Consider the following 24,735-nt stretch of genomic DNA (forward strand, 5'->3'; position numbering starts at 1 on the left):
GAGTGCACATCTAACTGGAATGTTCCCCATAAAGGCCATTGCAATTCTAGATTAGTTTTAGTAAAAATTTGCCATTTTGCTAGATAACTGCAGCTTCCAGGGCTGTAGTTCTTGTTTTTGTTTATTTGTTTGTTTTTTTTTTAACGTTTATTTATTTGTTTTGGGTGGGGGTGGGGAGGGGCAGAGAGGATCCCAAGCAGGCTCTGAGCTGTCAGCGCAGAGCCCAGCGTGGGGCTCAGTCTCATGAACCATGGGATCATGACCTGAGCTGAAATCAAGAGTCTGTGGCTTGGCCAACCAAGCCACCCAGGCACCCCCAGGACTATAGTTCTTAAACATAAAATAGTAAGTATGCCGGAAGGTGGTATGCTCAGAACTCATTGTACATGAAGGATTCCATTTCTTTTAGCTAGGTCTTTGAGTTTCCAGAGACAAACTAACACCTAAGAGATTCCATCATGAGAATCTTCTCGAGGTACCTGTGCTCTAACAACCTTTAAATGCTTGACTGACCTGTGCCCACCAATGTTAGCAGCTTTGTTGACTTCTGAGATTTCCATTTAGCAGCTAGCACTTATGTAATATTTACCTAAGGAAGGCCTTCCACATGACTCAGTTCTGCCAAAATTCTGTCCAATTCTGGACCCAGTTCGCTTTTTTTTTATTTTAAAATTGAAGATTAAAAAAATTTTTTGAGGTGGGGAGGGGAAGAGGGAGAGGGAGAGAGAAAACCTTAAGTAGACTCGATCCCCAGCACAGAGCCTGATACAGGGCTTGATTTCATGAGTCTGGGATCATGACCTGAGCTGAAATCAAGAATCAGACATTTAACTAACTGAACCATCCAGATATCCTCCAGTTTGGTTTTTAAGTTGGACTCAGTCTGAGCCTAGACCCAGTCTAGTTTTTAGGTTGGGTCTAGTCCATCTGTAGTTGACTATGTGGAATCTGGGGATTGGGGGAAGGATTGAGCCAGCAGAATCTAAAATGGGGGACTGTGGACTGATTACAAAGAAATGGAAGAACTCCAGCCAGCCCCAGTAATTCTCAGTGTATAATCTAGAGATAGAACCAAGGGCTAGGGTTTCCAATCAAGGAGGGAACTGTGGAAAGCCAATTATATCAGGAGCTGGATGCAAAGTGACTGGAACTCAAAACCAAGAGAAACTTACCCACAGCCCTCAGAAAGGGTGAGAAAGAGAACTCAAAGTGTTCGCGGCCACCATGCCTATGTTTCTTGTCCCCAAAGCTGTTAGAAATCTCTGGCAGTTCTCCTGCCACCACCAAATCTGTTAAAGAACAAAAATTCAGCCAAGTAAATGTAAAGATCTAAAGATTCATGAATCAGGAAGCTTCTCATGTAACAAATAGGAGAGGCTTCCAGGAGTTAAACAAAATGGAAAGATTGTATAAGTAGAAATGGGGCAGGATGGGGAAGTTATTAGCAAAAGAAGAGACAGGATTGTTTAGGATGTGGTCATCTTCTCTCAGGTGGAATGGCTGGAGGTCTTATACAGATGACCCCACTAGTGCTGATCAGGAAATGCCAGACTGATAGGTTTAAAATCCCACTCCTAGAAGAGGCTGAAATTGCTATTAGGTTAGGCATTAAGTCTTGGTGGGACTTAACATAAGTGACTCCGTTTTGGGCCTGTGTCTTATTAGCACAACAATTGTACAAATGTCACTGAACATAAATGATCTTTCTGATGAAGCAACTCTGAAGAACAACCAGATTTAGACCTGATGGAAAATAAGAGAGGCTTTCAGAGGGAAAGAGATTGTTGGAAAATTGGGATGGAAAAAAAACAGTGTGTTTGGGGTTGGTGAGGAATTCGGTTGTGTTGAGAGCTGGGTAAATGATGGGATAGAGGAGAAATTTTTCTAGAAGAGTCAATTTGTTGGTTGATAAAGTGTAAGGAATGGAAACAAGATGGAAAGTTGAGGCTGATACCAAGATTCAACCTGGGAGACAGATGGAGTTGTGGCTGCATTAAAAAAAAAAAAAATTAAAAAAAATATATATATAGAGAGAGAACAACCAAGAGTGGGAACCAGGTGAGAGGTGAGGCTGAATGATATCTGGGAGCCTGGAAAGCCAGGGTTAAGCTCCAGAGAGGTGCTATAGCCTGGACAGATTGATTACATGTACAAGAGGAGTAGGGCAGATTTGAGAACAAAGTCACACTGCCCTCAGTTATTTTTATCCTCTAATTCAGTGTTTGTCTTAATCAGAGCAAAGTAATATGCTGGATTTGAGGGGGCCTCCAAATGAATTTCTACCTCTCCTGTCTTTTGGAATCCACATGCTAAGAAGGCAAACATGATAAAGAAAAAACACAAACAAAAAACTTCACCTCCAGATTCTTAAGCTACAAACAAGCCATCCACAACCACACATTTGTAGAGTATCTGTTCTAAAGTTTTTTAAGTGATTTAACCTGACTTGCTTTTATTATAGTTTTCATTTCTTTATTACAGAATAATAAATACTTATACAATTTAGAAAGTTGGACACTATAGATAATTAAAAAGAAGAGATCACTAAAAATTCAAGATACACTGTTAACACCATAGCATAGAATCTTCCAGTTTTTAAAAAAAAATTTTTAATGTTTGTTTATTTTTGAGACAGAGAGAGACAAACCATGAGCAGGGGAGGGGCGGAGAGAGAGGGAGACACAGAATCGGAAGCAGGCTCCAGGCTCTGAGCTGTCAGCACAGAGCCCGATGCGGGGCTCGAACCCATGAACTGCAAGATCATGACCTGAGCTGAAGTCAGATGTTTAACCAACTAAGCCACCCAGGCGCCCCTAGAATCTTCCAGTTTTAGCTTTATTTTTGTTAAAGTATAATTAACATACATTGTTACATTAGTTTCAGATGTACGATATAATTATTCGCTAATTCTGTGTATTACTTAGTGCTCATGATAAGTGTACTCTTGCCCCTTGACTATTTCACCTGTCTCCACACCTACCTCCCCTCTGGTAACCATCTGTTTGTTCTCTATAGTTAAGAGCCTGTTTCCTGGTTTGTTTCTCTCTCTTTTTCCCCTTTGCTTGTTTGTTTTCTTTCTTAAATTCCACATATGAGTGAAATCATATGGTATTTGTCTTTCTCTGACTTATTTCACTTAGCATTATACCCTCTAGGTCCAATCATGTTACAAATGGCAAGGTATAATTCTTTTTTTTTTAATATTTATTTATTTTTGAGAGAGAGAAACAGAGTGTGAACAGGGGAGAGGCAGAGAGAGGGGGAGACACACAACCCGAAGCAGGCTCCGGGCTCTGAGCTGTCACCACAGAGCCCGATGCAGGGCTCGGACCCATGAACTGTGAGATCATGACCTGAGCCGAAGTTGGATGCTCAACTGAGTGAGCCACCCAGGTGCCCAAGATACCATTCTTTTTTAAAGCTGGGTAATACTCCATTGCATTTATATATACCACATCTTCTTTATTCATTTGTCTCTTGATAAAACACTTGGGTTGTTTCCATATCTTAGCTATTGTAAATAGGCTGCAATAAACACAGGGAAGCATGTATCTTTTTGAATTAGTTTTTGGTTTTCTTTGGGTAAATACCCAAAAGATGAACCTCTTTTCATGTGTCGACTGGCTATCTGTATGTCTTCCTTGGAGAAATGTCTGTTCAGGTCATCTGCCCATTTTTTAGTCAGATTATTATTACTTTTTTGTTGTTGAGTTGTATAAGGTCTTTATATATTTTGGATGTTAATTTCTTATCAGATACACCATTTGCAAATATCTTCTTTTATTCAGTTGGTTGTCATTGCCTTGTTTTGTTGATGGTTATTTTGGTGTAGTCCCAGTGGTTTATTTTTGCTTTTGTGTTCTGAGGAGACATATCTAGAGAAATGTTTTTATAGCCGATGACATAGAAGAAATTACTGTCTATGTTTTCTTCCAGGAGTTTTATGGTTTCAGGCTTCACATTTAGGTCTTTTTGAGTTTAGTTTTGTGCATAGTGTAAGAAAGTGGTCCAGTTTCATCCTTTTGCATGATGCCGTCAGCCTTTCCAGTACACCACTTATTGAAGACACTGTTTGTTACCCAATGTACATTCTTTCCTCTTTTGTCACAGATTAATTGACCATATAGGTGTGGGTTTCTTTCTGGGCTCTCTATTCTGTTCCAAAGACCTATATGTCTATTTTTGTGCCAGTTCCATACTGTTTGGGTTATTATAGCTACATAGTATATCTTGAAATCTGGATTGTGATACATCCAGCTTTGTTCTTTCTCAAGATCACTTTGGTTATTTGGGGTCTTCTAGGGTTCTGTACAATTTTGCGAATGTTTGTTCTAGTTCTTAAAAAAAAATGCTGTCACTCTTCTCATAGGGATTGCGTTAAACTGTAGATTGCTTGGAGTGATATGGACATTTTGACAGTATTGCTTCTTTCAATTCATGAGGATGGAATATCTTTCCATTTGTTTGCACCATCTTCAGTTTCCTTCATCAGTGTTCTATAATTTTGGAAGTACGGGTCTCTCACTTCCTTGGTTAGGTTTAGTCCTAGGTATTTTATTATTTTTGGTGCAGTTGTAAATGGGATTGTTTTCCTAATTTCTCTTTCTGTAGCTTCATTATTAGTGCAGAGAAATGCAACAGATTTCTGTATATTTTCTATCTTGTGACTTTACTTTTCTAGTAAATGTGTGTGTGTGTGTGTTTTTCTAGTTATGTGTGTGTGTACAGTTTTTAGGGTTTTCTATATATAAGATCATGTTGTCTCCAAAGAGTAAAAGTTTTAATTCTCCCTTCTCAGGTTGGATGCCTTTTATTTCTTTCTCTCATCTGTTTGCTGTGGCCAGGACTTCCAGTACTATGTTGAATATAAGTGGTGACAGTGGACATCCTGGTCTTGTTCTTGATCTTAGGGAAATGTTCTTAGTTTTTCACCATTCAGTATGATCTTTGCTGTGGGTTTGTCATATATGGCCTTTATTATGCTGAGATATGTTCCCTCTAAAGATATCTTCCCTCTAAACCTACTTTGTTGAGAGTTTTTATCACAAGTGGATGTTGTACTTTGTCAGTTGCTTTTTCTGCATCTGTTGAGATGATCAAGTTTTTTTTTTTAATGTTTATTTATTTTTGAGAGAGAGAGATACAGAGAGAGAGAGAGAGAGAGAGAGAGAGAGAGCGCACAAGCCGGGGGAGGAGCAGAGAGAGAGAGGGAGAGACAAAGCAGGCTCCAAGGCTCTGAGCTGTCAGCACAGTGCCTCATGTGGGGCTCAAACTCACGGACTGTGAGATCATGACCTGAGCCGAAGTTAGATGTTTAACGAACTGAGCCACCCAGGCACCCCGAGATGATCAAGTTTTTTATCCCTTCTTGTGTTGACGTGATGTTTAAGGTTGATTGATTTGCATATATTCAATCACCCTTGCATCCCAGGAATAAATCCCACTTGACCATGGTGGATGATTTTTTTAATGTGTTATTGGTTTTGGTTTGCTAATATTTTGTTGAGGATTTTTGCATTGATGTTCATCAGAGATATCGGCCTTTGGTTTTCTTTTTTTTGTAGTATCTTTGCCTGGTTTTGGTATCAGGGTAATGCTAACCTCACAGAATGACCTTGGAAGCTTTCTTTCCTCTTGTAGTTTTTGAAATAATTTGAGAAGACTAGGTATTAATCTCTAATTTATTTTTTTTAACGTTTATTTATTTTTGAGACAGAGACAGAGCGTGAACGGGGAGGGTCAGAGAGAGGGAGACACAGAATCTGAAACAGGCTCCAGGCTCTGAGCTGTCCACACAGAGCCCAACGCAGGGCTCGAACTCACGGACCGCAAGATCATGACCTGAGCCGAAGTCAGCCGCTTAACCGACTGAGCCACCCAGGCGCCCCAATCTCCAATTTAAATGTTAGGTTGAATCCAACTGTGAAGGCCTCTGGTCCTGGACTTTGTTAGAAGTTTTTTGATTACTGATTCAGTTTCATTGCGGGTGATTGGTCTGTTAAAATTTTCTATTTCTTTCAGCTTTAGTTTTGGAAAGTTACATGTTTCTAGGAACGTATCCATTTTTTCAAGGTTGTCCAATTTGTTGGCGTATAATTTTTCATAATATTCTTATAATCCTTTGTATTTCCGGTGTCTTGGTTGTTACTTCTCCTCTTTCATTTCTGATTTTATTTGAGTCCTCTCTTTTTTTTTTCTTGATGAGTCTGGCTAAAAGTTTATCAATCTTGTTGATCTTTTCAAAGAACCAGCTTCTAGTTTCATCAATCTGTTCTATTGGTTTTTAGTTTCTATTTATTTCTTCTGTAATCTTTTATTTACTTCCTTCTACTGGCTTTGTACTTTGTTCCTTTTTGAGCCCCTTGAAATGTAAGTTCCAGTTTTACTTTTATATTTAAAATAATTGTGTGAAAATGTATATACTGTTTTATGGTTAATTTTTTCCTTGACATATCATGAATATTTTTCTGTGTTACTATAATACCACAGTATGTTTAACTAAATCTCTATTGTTGGAATTTTACGTTATTTCTCACTTTCCCATCTGAGTCATTGCTGCAATAAACATATAGGTTGTAACTTATTCCTACAGGTGGAGTTGTTTATTGGTGTATTATTCTTTTTTTAAAACAAATATTTAATTTTATTTTTTAAATTTACATCCAAATTAGTTATCATACAGTGCAACAATGATTTCAGAAGTAGATTCCTTAATGCTCCTTACCCATTTAGCCCACCCCCCCCCCCCGACAACCCCTCCATAACCCTGTTTGTTCTCCATATTTAAGTCTCTTGTGTTTTGTCCCCCTCCCTGTTTTTATATTATTTTTGCTTCCCTTCCCTTATGTTTATCTGTTTTGTCTCTTCAAGTCTTCATATGAATGAAGTCATATGATGTTTGTCTTTCTCTGACTAATTTTGCTTAGCATAATACCCTCCAGTTCCATCCACGTGGTTGCAAATGGCAAGATATCATTCTTTTTGATTGCTGAGTAATACTCCATTGTATATATATACCACATCTTCCTTTTCCATTCATCCATCGATGGACATTTGGGCTCTTTCCATACTTTGGCTATTGTTGATAGTGCTGCTATAAACATTGGGGTGCATGTGTCCCTTCGAAACAGCATGCCTGTATGCCTTGGATAAATGCCTAATGGTGCAATTGCTGGGCCGTAGGGTAGTTCTGTTTTTAGTTTTTTGAGGAACCTCCATACTGTTTTCCAGAGTGGCTGCACCAGCTTGCATTCCCATGGTGTATTATTCTTTTAAAGTATTTTTGAATTTGGCCTGCTAATGCTTTGTTGAGGATTTTTGCAGCTGTGTTCATCAGAGATATTGGCACATAATTTTCTTTTCTTTTTTTTTTTTTTTATAGTGTCTTTGTCTGGTTTTGCTTTCAGGGTAATGCTGGCCTTGTAGAATGAATTTGGAAGCATTCCTTCCTCTTCCATTTTTTGGAATAGTTTGAGAAGTATACTATGAACTCTTTAAATATTTGGTAGAATTTACCTGTGAAGCTGTCTGGTCTTGGACTTTGTTGGGAGGTTTTGGATTACAGATTTAATAGTATTACCAGTGATTATTCTGTTCAGATATTTTACTTCTTCCTGATTCAGTCTTGGAAGACTGTATGTTTCTAAGAATTTATTCATTTCTTCCAGATTGCTCAAGTTGTTGGTGTATGTTGTTCATTTCAGTCTTTTGTATTTATGTAGTTGTAATTTCTCCTCTTTAATTTCTGATTTTATTTATTTGGGCCCTCTCTCTTCTTAATGAGACTGGCTAAAGGTTTATCATTTTTCTCTTTTCCAAGAAACAGCTCCTACTTTCATTGATCTTTTTTTATTTTTTTATTTGTGTGTGTGTATAATTTATTTATTTTTATTCTCCTCTTTGTTATTTCCTTCCTTCTACTACTTTGGGTTTTGTTTGTTATGCTTTTCCTAGTTACTTTGAATGTATGGTTAGATTGTTTCTTTGAGATCTTTCTTGTTTCTTGAGATAGTCTGTATCACTGCCCTCTTAGAACTGCTTTTGCAGAGTCCCATTGATAATGGAACATTGTGTTTCCATTTTAATTTGTCTCAAGTATTTTTAAATACACTCTAGAATTTATTCATTGATCCAGGTTATTTAGGAGTGTGTTGTTTAGCTTCATTTGTGTTTTTTCCAGTTTTTTTCTTGTGAAAATTTCTAGTTTCATATTGTTGTGTTTGGAAAGATGCTTAATATGATTTCAATCTTCTTAAATTTATTGAGACTTGTTTTGTTGCAAAAATGTCATCTAATCTGGAGAATGTTCCCTGGGCACTTGAAAAAAATGTGCATTCTGCTGTTTTCTTTTGGTTTTTTTGAACTGTTATGTATATCTCTATTAAGTTTATGTAGTCTAAAGTTTCATTTAAGGACACTGTTTCCTTATTGATGTTCTGTCTGGATAATCTATCCATTGATGTAAATGGAATGTTAAAGTCACTTAATGTTATTGTATTACTGTCAATTTCTCCCTTTATATCTGTTAATATTTGCTTTACATGTTCAGATGCTCCTGTGTTGGGTGCATAGATAAATACAGTCATATCCTCTCGGTGGAGTGATCCATTTACCATTAAGTAATGCCCCTTCTATGTATTTTGTTATAGTCTTTGTTTTAAAGTCTGACGTAAGTGTTGCTATGCCAGCCTTCTTTTCATTTCCATTTTCATGGAATGTCTTTTTTTCATCTCTTCATTTTCAGTCTGTATGTGCTTTTAGGTCTGAAGTGAGTCTCTTGTAGGCAGCATATAGAGGATCTTGTTTTTCTATCCATTCACTCACCCTTTGAGTTTTGATTGGAGCATTTAGTACAGTAACATTTAAAGTCATTATTGAGAGGTATGTGCTTATTGCCATTCTATTTTCCGGTTGTTTTTGTAGTTTGTCGCTGTTTCTTTTTTTTTTTTTCTTGGTTCCTTCCCTTGTGTTTTGATGATTTTAATTAGTGTAATGTTTGGCTTCCTTTCTCTCTCTCACTCTCTCTTTAAATTTCTTATAGGTTTTTGGTTTGCAGTTATCATGAGGTTTGTGTATGACAAACCTAAGTATACAGTAGTCTCCTTTAAGTTGATGGTCACTTAAGTTTGGACACATTCTGAAAGCATTACATTTTATTTTCCCTTGCCACATTTTATGTTTTTGACATCATATTTTATATATTTTTATTTTGTGTACTCCTTAGCCAGTTATTCTAGGTCTGATTCGTTTTACTACTTTTGCCTTTTAACCCTCACACTAGCTTTGCAAGTGGTTGATCCACTGCTTTTACTATGTGTTTCCTTTTACCATTAATATTTTTTTTCTGTTACAATTTTCTTACTTGTAGTTAAGACTTTTTCTTTTCTGCTTAAAGAAATCCTTTTAACGTTTCTTGTAAGACCTGTTTAGTGCTAACGAACTCCTTTAAGTTTTATTTGTCTGGGGAACTCTTTACGCCTCCAATTCTGAGTAGGTCTTGGTGGGAAGATTGTTCTTGATTGTGGGCCTTTTCTTCAGCACCCTGAATATATGTCTTTTCCTTATGGCCTGCAAAGTTTCTGCTGAAAAGTCAGCTGATGTATGTAACTTGTATGTCATTAGTTGCTTTTTTGTTGCTGCTTTTAAGATTCTCTCTTTATAATTAATTTTTTACAGTTTAATTACAATATGTCTTCATGTGAAGCTCATTGGGTTCATCTTGTTTGGGACTCTGATTCCTGGACCTGTATGTCTGTTTTCCTTCCCAAGTTAGAGAAGTTTTCAGCTATTATTTCTTCACAAAAGTGTTCTGTCCCTTTCTCTCTGTTCTCCTTTCTGGGATACCTATAATGTTAATGTTTTATGCTTAATGTTGTCTAGAGATCTTTTAAACTATCTTTATTAAAATTTTTTCTCTCTTTCATTTGGATGGTTTCCACTCCTCTGTCTTCCAGATCACTGGTTTGTTCTTCTGCATCCTCTAATCTGATGTTGATTCTCTCCAGTGTATTTAAAAAAAATTTTTTTTAATGTTTATTTATTTTTGAGAGAGAGAGAGAGAGGGAGAGAGAGAGAGAACGAATGGGGGAGAGGCAGAGAGAAAGGAAGACAGAGAATCGGAAGCAGGGTCCAGGCTCTGACCTGTTAGCACAGACCCTGACATGAGGCTTGAACTCACGAACAGTGAAGTCATGACCTGAGCCGAAGTCAGATGCTCACCTAACTGAGCCACCCAGGTGTGCCACCTCTGGTGTATTTTTGAAATTTCATTTATTGTAGCCTTCAGTTCTGATTAGTTCTTTTTAATATTTTATTTTTATTTGTTGACATTCTCACTGTTCATCTATTATTTTTCTGAGCCCAATTAGCACCTTTATGACCATTACTTTGAATTCTTTATTAGGTAGATTGCTTATCTCTACTTCATTTTGTTCTTTTCCTGAGGTTTTGTCATATTCCTCTGTCTCCTCATTTTGTCTGACTCTCTGTTTGTTTCTATGTATTACGTAGATCAGCTGTGTCTCTCAGTCTTGAAGGAATGGCCTTAAATAGTAGGTGTCCTCTGGGTCCCAGAAGAACAATCCCCCCAAGAGCCACCAGAACCAGGCACTCCAGGGGTGACCCTGTGTGATCTGTAGGCACCTTCTTGTGGCTGGGCTATAGCTGCTGCAGGGCTGCTGGTGAACAGTTGTAAGGACTAGTTTTGACTTTTGTGGTTCTACTGGTGTGTGTGGCAGGTCCCCCCTCCTCGTGTGATTCACTTAAAAAATTAAAAAAATTTTTTTTTACATTTATTCATTCATGAGAGACAGAGACAGAGCATGAGCAGGGGTGGGGGTGGGGGGGCAGAGACAGAGGGAGACACAGAATCTGAAGCAGGCTCCAGGCTCCGAGCTGTCAGCACAGAACCCGACGTGGGGCTCGAACTCACAGACCGCGAGATCATGACCTGAGCTGAAGTCAGATGCTTAACTGAGCCACCCACGTGCACACCCCCCCCACCCAAAATTTTTTCTTAATGTTTATTTGTTTTTGAGAGACAGAGTGCGAGTTGGGGAAGGGCAGAGAGAGAAAGAGACACAGAATCTGAAGCAGGCTTCAGACTCCAAGCTGTCAGCACAGAGCCCTATGTGGGGCTTGAACCGATGAACAGCGAGATCAGGACCTGAGCCGAAGTCAGACGTTTAACCGACTGAGCCACCCAGGCCCTGCGCTGTGATTCACTCTGAGGGGCAACGGTCCAGGCCAAGGCTACTCACCAAGTGTGGTAGGCATAGCGGGAGTTGCGTTGGGGGTACCAGTCCTAGCTGAGGCCACCTCCTGGGTGAGGCAGAGTGACAGCCATTTTGGTGGGTCAGCTACTGGTCAGGTGGGTCCACAGGGTAATGTGGAGGTGGGGTGAGTGGGCTGGCAAGGTAGATGGAATGTGTCAGAGGTGGCACCCACCAGTGTTGGCCCAGCTAGATAGAGGGAGAGTAAATAAAATGACCTTACCAGCCTTCCCCTCTTAAAGAACATCCCTACAGATCCCTGCTCCTACAGTCCATGCCTTAGAATTAGTCAATAAATCTCTTTCACATATGGCCCAGGCACTGTTCAAACTGCTGCCTCTGTGCTAGGTCTCGGTGTGAGTAACTTGTGTTCAAGCCCTTGAAAAGTAGAGTTTTGGCTTCCTATTGTCTCTGGCTTTCTTGAGGTGAAACCTTGGTTTTCAAAGCAAGACATTCCTGGGTTTTGTCTTCCTGTTGCAGGTCCCCAGCGCTGAGGTAGCTAATGTGGAACTTGAACCCCTCAGTGCTCAGGGATTAATTACCTCCTCTCTGTGCCAGGGGTGTGAGCCCTCACTATATCGTGTCTTTGACCCTTCTCCTCCTCTTAATGTGCCTTTTTCTTTATATCTGTGGTTGTTTTGGAGCTGCTCTGCTGGTCTCCAAGTTGTTCCCGGAGAGAATTGTTCTTATGTAGTTGTTTTGTTGTGTCTGTGAGAAGAGGTGAGCTCAGGGTTTTTCTTCTCTGTCAACTTGATCCCATCCTCTGACTTCTTTTTAAGAATACAGAAGAATCTGGCATAAGTCGTTGTAGTAGAAAAGTCCTGAGTCACATTCACAGACATTAACATAACCTGTTGTTGGGATAGAAATACTGGAGTTATATTGCAAGCATTTTGAGGAGGTCCTTGGATAGTCCTCAAACATACACGAGGGGGATGGAGGGAGGGAGGGTGGGAGGGAAGGAAGGAAGCAGAGAGAGAGGGAGGGACCTTTCAGCTTAGTTTCTGATACTGAAACTGTATTCATTTTGTTTCTCATTTTGCATATTTGGTTCTCTACTAGCTTCTCATACATATTTCTTTTCATCATCTTTTTCTTTTATATCATAAACTGTGAAACTTTGATATGTTTTACCAGCTGTCTGTTTCCCAGGGTTTGTACTTTGTTGATATGGCTCTATTCCCAGCATATCATGGAGCCGTTATTTTCTGACACATTCTTAAAAAGAAGCTTAAACACAAGGCCCTGTACAAACGCTTGAAACACGAACAAGCAAATACACATGAATCTTGATCTCCTTTGATGCTTGGCATAGCACCTTGCCTGTGGTAGAAACTAAATAATTCATTTTCAAAGTGCATGTTGAATAAGGAGGATTTTGGATTGCATCTTTTTTCTCTCACTCCTTATGCTTCTCTTTTCTGTCAACACAGGCAACACGGTCTCCCGTGCACAATATCTGGGATCATACAGTTGAGTGGCCCGGGGAACATTACTTAACCTTCAAATTCTTCTCCTGTGGTTCCAACACTTACATGGGAAAGTTAGCTAGCTTCTCCGGTCTTAGTTTGCCCACCTGCAACTTGGGGAGGGTAATAACATCTGTTTCATAAAGATTTTATGAGGATGAAATTAGTCAAAATCTATAAAGGGATTAAAACAGTGCTTAACACATAGTAAGCGTTACTTAAGTTTTAGCCAGTATTACTTGACCATCTCCGTCTCGTGGGATTGAGAAAAAGTCATGTGTACCTTAGGTTCTGTCCATTACAGACTAGATGTTTAGTAACTAGTTGTTTTCCTGCTTCTGTTCCATTTAATTACTCATTGATTTTTTTTTTCATTTTTATGTATTTATTTTGAGAGAAAATGCAAGTGCGGGTGGGGCTCACGAACCGTAAGATCATGACCTGAGCCAAAATCAAGCATTTGGTTGCTCAACCAACTGAGCCACCCAGATACTGATACTCCACTTACGCATTGAACTGTTAGCTTGCTGTCGAAATCGAAAATAGGCTATCACAAACAGTACTCAGCTAATTAAATCAGATCTTGCATGTTTTTGATTGTGGGGTATGTGCGTGTGTATGTGTGTGTCCATATTTAGCAGGATTTGCAGGTTAGTCAGAGGCATCATCTCTTAGTCAAAATTCCTTGACTTCATTTCAGTAGGATGGAAATCCATGCCGTTTTCATTTATGAACATTTGTAAGCTGAGTCTTTGTGACACTAGGCTTAGAAGCTCTACTGTTCCCAGTTGGAAGACTTTGGACAAGGTGCTTCCCTAAGTTTCAGTGTCCTCATCAGTAAAAGAGGAAAAATAGCACCTCCCTCCTAATGTGGTCACAAAAAGCAGAGGACCATCATAATAGCTATATACAAAATGTCTGAAGCACTTACTCTGCGCCACACACTGTTCTAAGTCTTGAACTTATCCAAAAGGCTTAGTGCAAAGCCTGCACTCCCAAGCGTTAGCTGTTGTTGCTGTTAATTCAAGTCTGAGGAAGTAGGTGTAGCCAGAATGTAGAAGGCATGAGCTCCAAGCCTTCTAGCTAAGGAGTCTCAAGGTCATGGTGGAGTTAGGGTTTGAATCCTGTCAATGTGTCTCCAACGTCCAAGATCTTATTCCTCCCATGACTGCTGCCTGTCACCATAGACCTCTGCCCACCTGCGTTCCAGTCAAAGATGTCTTTGCCAGGCACCAAACTGCCTTTTGTCTCTTTTCAGGGGATCTCATTCCTTTGGAATGCATGCCCCCTATTTTGTGCATGTGAAAGTCCTTCTCTTCCCCTAAGATTCTCTCAGCCCTGAAGCTTTGCTGGTTACCCTCCTTGGCCTGCCCATGGCATTCTGTATAGAGGGAACTTGAGAGAAGCACACTACTTAAGTATCATTTTGTCTCTTACTGTGCACTTCAGAATCTCCCATTTAACTTCTGCTCATTAAGTATTTATGGGACCAGTGACTAGTTATTTTGTAATCGAGGGCTTACCTCCTGCCCTTGGCTTGTAGGGTCTAGGGAAAGGATAGGAGCATAGACCCTACCACCCTTACCTGGTCACTGCCCCAGGTGAGATCAACAGTGGTCCCTAAGTTTGAGAGCTGTCAACCTCCTCCTCTATGCCATCCCATGATATAGCGTCCCTATCTACCCCTCCAGAAGAGAGTAGGATGGGCAACATGCTCGAAACTTCAAGCCTCCACTGATGGGAATGGACTGTGTGTAAAGGCCACGGGACCTCCCCGGAAGACATACACACATGATGCACACACATACATAGTTCTAAATTTTGAATACTCTTTGAAACGTTGACTTGTCCTTCACTGAGCTCACTGTGGGTCAGGTCTGGAAGTGCGTGTTTGGAAGAGAAAGACCTAAGCTGAGCCAATTAGTGTAAATTCTACTTAATCTTAAATATACTTTTGGGGGGCATTCGGTCACAGCACCTTTTTGCTCCACTCAAACTTTACACCATCCACTGTTCTGGGGATTTGTTAAGTGTTACAAGAAAAGGGGAGAGTACTTGGATGAAGGGTCTCCCAGGGCTTTGCAGGGCTCATTGAGTCCTTGTCTCCACTTCATCCTGCAGACTCTGCCCCCCGAGGCCTTAGGTCATAGTCCACCCCTTTGGGGAAACCGCTGCCGGGACTATGTGAGACCATTAGAAGAAATGGACATTTTAAATCCAGGCATTTAAACTGTAATCCTACTAAATAATTTGTTTCCTGTTTTATATTGTTTGCATACAAGAGGGGGTGGAAAAATCCAGAAATGTTTTCCAGTGCACTTCCTTCCTTCCACCCCCAATCCTGCTAAAGATACAGCATGCAGATTTCATGGTGGTAGGGTTATTCCCAAGTGCTAAATTTCTTTGTGCCCAATTATTTTCCTAGTAGGAATGGCATCTAATACTTTCTATCACTACGATGTTAGCAAATGTTGGGTCCACGGAAGGTGCTTGATACGTTGATCAATTAAATGCTGATTTTGTACCCCAGTTCTGAGCTCTATAGGGAATGTGCTCAGATATTTTGGTACACCTAGGAAGACATCCACCTCCATTTTCTTTCCACCTTTCTATTTTTTTATCTGCTGAAAGCCGGCTGTATCCTCACAATTGAAATTACATATTTGGCCATTGGCAAAAACTTTCATTCTGCCAAATGAAGTGTGTGTGGGGGGAGGGGCAGGAATCTCTTTTAAAGGTATCTGATGCTTTCGAGCGTCCGTTTCTTGAATCTTCCTTTTTGATGATACCTTTTCCTGATTCTTCTGTCCTCTATCTACCTTTTCTTGCCCTGGTGGACTCTAGTTTGGCTCTAGATTTTGTCCTCAAACTTCTCCTCTTCTCTGTGCTTTCCCTTGTTGAGTTCATTCTTTCTTTTAGCTTCTCCTCTTACTCCTTTGTAGATGACTCCCCCAAATGCAAATCTAGTGCTGTTTTATCTCCTCTGTGCCTCAGCCTGTGTTTCCAAGTGCCACATGAACTGGCATCCACACTTCGGTGACCCACATTTCATCACAAATTCAAAGTCTTCAATGGTGGCTCTATTATTTTGCCTGCCCTAGTCTCCTTTCTCTTCTCAGTGATTCCGTCTCGGTTGGTTAAAGCCCCAGTCTTTCTAACACATAGAAATACAAATTGAGTGGTCATTACTGATATATCTCTTTCTTCCACCTCTTATACCCAGTCTGTCATAAATGTCCCCCAGAAAAACATGCTTTAAATTTGCTTCTGTTCCTCTGCCAGCACCCGGCCCAGCCCCAGCACTGGCCGCGCCATTCATCACAGGAACAGGCTCTCAGTCTCCCCCTCTTCCTCCTGCCTCTCCCTCGCCCACCTCATGCCCTGGCTAAGGTGCCGTCACTTCCCACCTCCACACCTGAGGGTGGTCCCTGCTGCCTGTTCTCAACCAAATGCCCCGTGACTCCCAACCCCCTCCCTCTGTGTCCTCTGTGGCGAATACGTTAAATCCTCAAATCGGTATTGAGTGCCTTCCACCCACCACGCACTCAGGCCGTGGGGGTGCAGTAAGAGGAGCAGACCAGGTTGGTCCCAGCCCTCCCGGGACTGTAGTTTCCTGAGCAAGTGAGCTCACTGCCCCTGCCTCTCCACCCCCGCCTTTAAAGGTCCGGCGTGTCTCACTTCCTCCCCAAAGCTGCCTTCAGCCTCTTCAACCCACAGGGATAAATCCCTTTTCAGAATTCCTATTGTCCTTGTTTACTTATTCTCTGATCCTTTCGTGTATATTAGTTTTAACTGCCTACCTGGACTGTAATGTCCTTGAGGTCCACTGTTTTTTATCTGCTGTGCTCTCTCCGCTGTGGGGTATGTATTGTGTGTCATTGTTGTAGTGGTATTCACAATAATTACTACTAGTAATTCTGCAATTATGTGCAATTAAGCTACCATTAGAAGAATGCAATGAATTTGTTATGGCATGCAGAACTTTACATGTGTTTGCTTCTCTGATGTGTACATACTTCACTCACTTAAGTAATTGACTCAGCGTCCACTAGCTGTGGGTCTCAGGGAAGTCACTTCTTTCTGAGACTCAGTTTCTTCATCTGCAGTGCTGAGAGCTGGATGCCTTTTTCTTTTTTTCCCACACATCACTGGTTGGGTGTCTTCTCTTTAAGGTTCCTTCCACTTCCAACCCTGTGGTTCAATTCAATTTCACTCCACTCATTTCTAGGGAATCTTTACTGTGTGCTGTGCACAGATTTGTTGCTGAGGGAATATAAAACAAATATGGCCCAGTCCCCGCCCTCAGAGTTTTTGCCATCCATTGTAATAACAGGAAGCCATGGGTATCCGAGGGATAGAGAACAAGGGGGCTAATTACGTCACTAGGAGAAATCGAGAGTTGATTCTAATTAAAAGCTTCCTGAAGGGGGAGAGATTTCCGTTCCCTTGAAAGGAGGTAGTTGATGGTGTGGGAGTACAGAGGCCCTGGTGGGGAAAGCAGCTATTCAGCGGTGAACCAGAACAGGGCTGTGTTTAGGGTCAACCAACCAGACATTGGTTGTGTGCTAAATTTAGTGTGGCTACCTCACTGACGGCGTTGCAAAGCACAACAGGAGAGTTTCAGCTACGTCGCAAAAGTATGTGGATCTCAGAGGGGTGAGCCATTTGGCTATTTGAGATGCATCCTTGGATTAAAACCATTTATTTTGGCATGCCCACGTGCAGAGGCTCATAAGCCACAGGGGAGTATGTCTCCCGTTGATGATACATCTGGATTCCTGTCACAACATAATACACTGAATCACCATTACCGTCAGCTAGTGATAGAGTTCAATATTAATATTTATGTCTCTCCTTATTCCAGAAGGAACTGAAGCAGTTTGCAAATATATTCACATGAACAAGCTAAAAATGCAGAGATGAAAAATGAGAAAATATAAGTAGAAATAATAGTGTGAGGTCAGAGGAAAGTTAAATGCTCAAACGTTCTAAGCACTGTACCCGAGGTGGGCTGCATAACTGGGGCTTAGTAAATCTTAGCAACCAAGCATTTTTCCCCTAAAGTTTTTATTTATTTATTTTTTAATGTTTATTTATTTTTGGGAGAGAGAGAGAGAGAGTGAGGGAGAGGGGCAGAGAGAGAGAGGGAGACACAGAATTCGAAGCAGGCTCCAGGCTCTGAGCTGTCAGCACAGAGCCCAACACGGGTTTCCAACCCATGAACCGTGAGATCATGACCTAAGCCAAAGTCAAACGCTTAAGTGACCGAGCCACCCAGGAGCCCTGAAAGTTTGCATTTTTATTATGAAATGTGGCATCTCAAAGATCCCAAGCTTATGTTCAGAACCTTCTCTTTGTTGATCCAAGAGATTTTCACAGTGGCCCACGGTGTGTGCTCTCATTCATGTTGACTGCTCTTTAAGTGCGTTCATCGGGAGCAAAGGCTCTTCGGCTGCCTTTCTGTGGCTGCGTTGCTAATGGACCAGTGATTTTACTTAGGGAAGCTCTGGCGCTGAGGTGGAAGAGAATCCCCTCTCGTTATAAAATGTAAACGTCATGTCTTCCTTTTAGAAGCTTCTCTCTCTGACCGCCCCCTACCCTTCCACACACTTTTCCCCCAAACATGCTGTTACTAGTTTGTGCCGCTTGACAGAGGCCAGCCCGCAGAGCCAGGGGGATTTGCGGTGGGGGCACAGCAGAGGGGAGAGCACCTGCTGGGGGCCCCCCCGCGTGAGCTGGCTTCGCTTCCATTGACAGCGTGAGGCAGCACGAGCGCTATGGCCAGCTGACTCTGGTCAACTCCACGGCCGCGGACACGGGCGAGTTTAGCTGCTGGGGACAGCTCTGCCAGGGCTACGTCTGCAGGAAGGACGAGACCAAAACCGGCTCCACCTACATCTTTTTTACAGGTAAACCGTTGGGCGTGTCGGTGGGGCGCTTCGGTATTCTGGACTTGGCCCAGAGGTACAGGTTCCAACGGGGTGCCGAGTACCTAATAGTGGCGATCAGAGCGCTCCCTGTGTGCCAGGCTCTGTCACTTTATGTCCGTTATTTCGTGTAAGTCTCCCCAGCGACCCGCCAGGGGAAGCACTCCTGTCATTTCTCTTGTGTTCGTTGGGAAGTAGAGTTTTAGCGAAATGAAATACCTCCTTAGGGTCACACAGGTAAGTGGTGGTACTAGGATTCGAACCCGGGCCGATTCCTGAGTCTGTACCTACGTTGGCCAATATGGCAGCCACTAGGCATGTGTGACTATTTACATTTAAGTGAAAATGGTTTAAAATTAAACCCCTTAAAACTCACTTTCTGAGGGCCACTCGCCCTGTTTCACGTGGTCCATTGCCACATGCGGCTCGTGGCTCTCCTGGACGTTGCAGACAGGGACCACGTCCGTCATTACAAAAAGCTCTACTGGGCAGCATTGCTGTGCACGTGTAGTCACTGTGCTCTCAGGGCCCATGATGACCTCTCTAGAGCCTCCATGGCTGTACGATGCTTCGCTAAAGGCCTCCTCGTATTTGTTCTTAGCGTACTGTGAGCTGAAGTTTTGGGGGCACGATTCCCAAAGCCTGTGGGCCTTGTGGCTCCAGCCCCGATCCCAGCGCTGAGTGAAGGGCCTAAAAATGCACAATGCTTGCTTCGTGTCCAGGCAGGGGCTCTCATGAGCGCTGTCTACATCCTGACTCCCTCCGCCTTTCGGACCTACAGTGACGTAGGCCTAGGACCCCAATGATCTTCTGCGCTGGCCATCAATGAATGCTAGCAAAATCTCGAATGTTTCCCCCCCTCCCCCCCACACAGCTCCTCTCCAGCCAGAAGATGCGTTAGCAGAGCACGCTACCATGTTGGAGTCACATGTATCTCGTTTCATTTTTACCACACCCCTAGGAACTAAGTAGAAGCTACTTGACCATCTCCGTTTGAGAAATAATGATGCTGACGCTGAGACCTTGAAGGGCAAGGTGACTTGGTCAGGGTTCCATGACTGGTAACGGGGAGTAAAGAGTCAGCCCCTGTTCTTCTGACCTGGGATCTAATGTTCTTACTGCCCTAATCTGTTTCTAGGACAAGGTGGTGGGTAGATTGATAGACAGGCAGAAAGACACTAGCTAGCATCACTGGTGTTGTCAGGCGAATGGCTAACAGTTGTTCATAGGTAATCCCTTCTGATCCTCATTCTGGAATGTGTTGCACAGACTTGCTCATGTGCCTTTAGAGCCTGTTTTTCTGGACAAGGACTGATACCCTATTTCACACTGCGGATTCAAGATTCTTTGCCATGATTAGCACTATCACGTCCTTCTAAAAGATTGGATTTTGAATTGAAAGTTTGAACTGAAGACTTCCCTTGAGCCGAATGCCCCATGAGGGTTAAAGGACTCTCTTTGAGTTTTGGAGCTAGGTCCTCGTTCTTAATTTATGGGCAGCTCTTTAGGGAATCAAAGGAAGGCTAAAATATTTACCAAACTATTTACTTCAATTGTGAAGAAACTTGGATCAAAAAGGGGCATGACCTAATGTGTTGTATCATTTTCTCTTTTCTCAATAGCAAGCCAAGAGGCCAGTTGGATTTTCAGTACAGGGTTTAGCATTTGTCTCTTCAGGCATGGGTGGGTTTGCAAAACCAAGATGAGCTGTTTCGGAAGCTGAGCCTCCTGCTCCTGGCTCCGATTCTTTCAGAACATATGCTTCCCCACGACCCACATAGAGAAACGTCTGGCATTCATTATGTTTGTAGGTTTCCCAGAGTTTGGTTGCAAACACCGCGAAGCCTCTTTTCGACTGTTGTTAATTTGCGCAGTTTTTGATTAAGCAACTGCCACATATTATAATGACTCTTTATCCGAGAGGCTCTCAGAAGGTTTTTCTTTTTATTGAAGTATAATATATACAAAGAAAACTACACAAGTCATAAGTATACAGCTCAATAAATTAACCTCAAATGAATGCACATATGTAACTACCATCCAGATCAAGGAAGAGAACATTACTGGCGGTAGAGCTTTCTCATGGCGAAAGGCTTGGGCTCCAATGATCATATGTAGTGAAACCACATTAATGAGCATTTTACTAAATATGGGGTTTGTTGAAATTTGGACTTTGTAGCCTATTTGATTTTTTTTTTTGAAATCTAAATTTCCATGTGCTTAGTTTTCTTAAAGTAACGCTTAGCATTGACTTGAATACAAACATGTTTGCAGGAGGCATGTGTACCCTAAATTTTTTTAAATGAACTTCAGTAAAGTTTTTTGTTGTTGGTAGATGGAATCTGCTAACTACGAATTTCTTTTTTTTTTTCTGTTGGTTAAAGCAACTGGTGAGGTCACTTCTTTCAAAGATTGTTTTACAGTAACAAGAAGTAAGACCACATTTTTGTGTTCTAGAATTTGGATTGTTCACTTAATCTACTGGTTTTGTTTATTGGTTCAGTTTCCTGTGTAAAACAAAAGAAAAGTTACTTCTAAATCTTAGAATCAGAAATTCCTGAAGGGCTTTTGCTCAAAAGCTATCCTTAGTCCTAGAGATTGTGTTCTCTCCAAATGGGGATGAGGAAACAGAGATTAAGTTGACCCATCCAAGGCCATATAGACTTACTCTGTGTGAACACATGGGTGTTAGAAACAACATTAACCAAGGTGCCCTTTAAGCCTGAAAGTCAATCTATCATGAATGTGGTGCACATCACCCAGCCTGATAGAAAGCCTTGCAAAAGATGGAGGTTCAGTGAGCCATGGCATACTCCTTGATCTCAGAGCCGGGGAAGGACCTCCATGTCAGTGAACTTGGCATTCCCAGCCAAAGAAATCTTGGCCCACGGAGACATTTGATGTTGTGTCTGAGAATAGGTCACCAACCTAAAACATCACATGAATGTGGCACAAAGAGGGCTAGTGAAGGAAAAAGCCAGGAATAATGATTTGTATCAGGAACGTTGTGGGAAAAACATAGGAAACAATTAAATGTTGGGGGTATGCTCAAGTTCAAAGATTTCTCTTAGCAATTCCTGTAGCATTCCCTCACACTAGCATCCAGAACACAGAGGATTCAACGTGCCATGCCAAAAGAAAATTAAAAAAAAAATCCTCTAACCCACAGTCCCTTGAGCATCCTGAGGAATGAATGTGTGGGCAACCCAGTCCTCGTTTCTCTCACTTCTGAAGAGCCAGTGCCATCATCTAGAACTTAAGGTATAGGGATAATGATTTCAGGGGAAACTGGAGGATATAAGAAACGGACTGAATTCCCCAGCCCAGAGTTAGACAAGCAGAATTCAGAACCTGAGGCCACTGGGCCCCTCATCTGTCCTTCCTTAATTCTCTATTAGCTGTGGCAGGAACACCGTCCTCTGGGCTGTAAGGACAGGTGAGGGTACCAGTGCCCTCAGTGACCCGGGCCTCCCAGAGGCTCTGCTGTGCTGGAGCACTGTTCCAGTGACTGAGTACAGGCTTTGGGGCTTCTCCAGAGACACAGCAAACTGTTCACAAGGTTTTGTTTGTTTTTTTTTTTAAAATGTTGATTTGTTTTTGAGAGAGCAAGCCAGGGAGGGGCAGAGTGAGGGGGACAGAGGATCCAAAGCAGGGTCCGTGCTGCAAGCACTGAGCCCCGATGGTGCTGCCGCGGGGCTTGAACTCAGGAACCCGTGCGATCGCTGACCTGAGCCGAAGTCGGAGGCTCAGCTGACTGAGCCACTCAGGTGCCCCTGCTCACAGGTTTTAAAACTGCTCTTAACCTAAGGAAACCCGTCTCCTTCCCTGCTTCCTTATTGGGGTAATTCATGGGCCTGATTTGGGCTCCAACTAATACCTTTTTGTTGCCTTTAAGGAGATGGGAAGTAAAATCTTTTTTTACAAAAAAGGAAAAGCATCGAAGAGTAGCTTTTTCTATGCGTAAAGACTCAGTATCTGAGTATATTGCCAGTCCCCTCTCTGTGCCCGTAGAATGTAAACATTCTTCAAGCACTCTTACCTTGTTTCTCCAGAAAAAACAAACCTCTGTCTTTCCCTTCGCAGAGAAAGGAGAACTCTTTGTACCTTCTCCCAGTTACTTTGATGTTGTCTACCTGAACCCGGACAGGCAGGCTGTGGTTCCTTGTCGAGTGACTGTCCTGTCGGCCAGAGTCACCCTCCACAGGGAGTTCCCTGCCAAGGAAATCCCAGCCAATGGGACAGACATTGTTTACGACATGAAGAGGGGCTTTGTGTATCTGCAACCTCATTCCGACCACCAGGGGGTGGTCTACTGCAAGGCGGAGGCTGGGGGCAAGTCTCAGATCTCAGTCAAGTACCAACTACTGTATGTGGAAGGTAAGCCTGCCCCGACGAGCGCCTAGACTTCAGTCTCTTCCAGCTGGCCCATCTCAGGCACTGCTCTTTCAAACTATGGATGGAAATCAGGAGGCACAGAATGCTGTTCTTAAAGGCTCCTCTACTGCACTGCCATTTCTAGAACTGCCTGTGACCCTGAACTAACACCCCTTGACTCCCTTCACCCATTGCTCGCTCTAGTACTATCTCTGTGATATGCGTCAGCAGTTCTCCAGTTCTTCCAGCCTCTTAGAACATCTTCTGTGATGAGAGCATCCTCTTTGTTGTGACCCAGATCTGTGGTCTCCTGAGGGCACCATCCCTCGCCAACTGAAGGTCAAGCTCTTCTTGTGTCTGTTCCCCCTTCCTCACCCTCGTTCTCTCATTTGCTGTTAGGAACCTCTGCTCCTCCGAGTCTTGTGGCTCCACCAGCTTTTTCTTCTCCTTTCCATTCATTCCCCTCATTAGCTCATTGTCCTCCTTGTCACTGGGTGACGTCGACATCCACTTGGAGCTCATCCACCTGGTTCACTGACTGCCTCGACCCTCCACCTCAGGCACCCCTCCCTCCCTCCCTCAGCCGCATCTTCAGCCTGCCCACAGCCACACCTGCTCCGACTTGAGAATCACTCACTGAGTCAGACACCAACTTGATGGATGACCTCATCCTTGCCCAGATTGTTGCTCAGTGTTCATTGACTCCTGTGTGTCTGTCCTCTTCTTTGCCGTCCACCCCTGCATTCCCTTCTGCTCTCCTGCCCTCCCCACCCACCCCGCGTGGGGTCCAGGACTCGACATGGCTATGCTCTCTGCCCGTGCCCTCAACTCTTTGCCCGCCTATTGTCCTCCCACTGTCCAGGGAAATACCTCCCTAGAGCACATACTTGTACCCTTTCTCCATGCCGAGGGCTCCTGGAAAATCCCATGGATGTGTAAATTCAGTCTCTTCCGATTGGCCTAACTCCCCACTTCTTGAAGGGATTGAAGTATGCTCAAATCTCTCCATTAAACATTGAACTGTTTTTAATGTGATCATTTTAATGTTTATTTTTGAGACAGAGAGAGAAACAGAGTACAAGCAGGGGAGGGGCAGAGGGGCAGAGAGAGAGAGGGAGACACAGAATCCGAAGCAGGCTCTGAGCTGTCAGCACAGAATCTGACGCTGGGCTCGAACTCACGAACCGTGAGGTCATGACCTGAGCCGAAGTCGGACGCTTAACTGAGTGAGCCACCCGGGTACCCCTGGGTTCCCACCTTTCTTAGAACTCTAGTCAGAATCTTCCATGTGGGCTGAGGTGCCCTCGGCCCTCTGCCCTGCTCCACAGCCTGCCTGGCCTTGGTCTGCCTCACAGCCGAAGCTCACACAGTGATTCCCCAGGTGACTTCCTACTTCTCCCTTCATGCCTGGCAAGCTCACCCTTCAGGTTTTGGTTCAAACATTGTTCCCTCAAGGAAGCCATTCTTGCTTTTCGGGCTACTCTGAACTTGCAGAACATGCTGGTCTTCTTCATAGTACAACCCAAGTTGAACATTAACTCTCCAATTGTTTACTGTCTGCCTCCTTCAGACCATGAAGAGAGGTCCCCAAGGGCTCAGAGACCATGTCTGTGCTGTTCGCTGCTGTAGCCCCTGCTCCTAGCCCATTGGCTTGCTCAAGGCCACCATCAAAATTATTTAAGTGAACTGACCCCA

At 42.7% G+C, this 24,735-nt stretch overlaps 1 protein-coding gene across 1 annotated transcript in view; it reads left to right on the forward strand.

Moving 5' to 3' along the window:
• Nucleotides 1-24,735, forward strand: part of PDGFRL (platelet derived growth factor receptor like) — a 69,431-nt gene that overhangs the window by 41,957 nt on the left and 2,739 nt on the right. The window contains exons 3-4 of the mRNA XM_049631725.1: nucleotides 18,497-18,648; nucleotides 22,750-23,043. Of these exons, the coding sequence (XP_049487682.1) occupies nucleotides 18,497-18,648; nucleotides 22,750-23,043 (446 nt within the window). The remainder of the gene's footprint in view (nucleotides 1-18,496; nucleotides 18,649-22,749; nucleotides 23,044-24,735) is intronic.

Source organism: Panthera uncia, chromosome B1 (genome assembly GCF_023721935.1).
Source record: "Panthera uncia isolate 11264 chromosome B1, Puncia_PCG_1.0, whole genome shotgun sequence".
Lineage (NCBI taxonomy): Eukaryota > Metazoa > Chordata > Mammalia > Carnivora > Felidae > Panthera > Panthera uncia.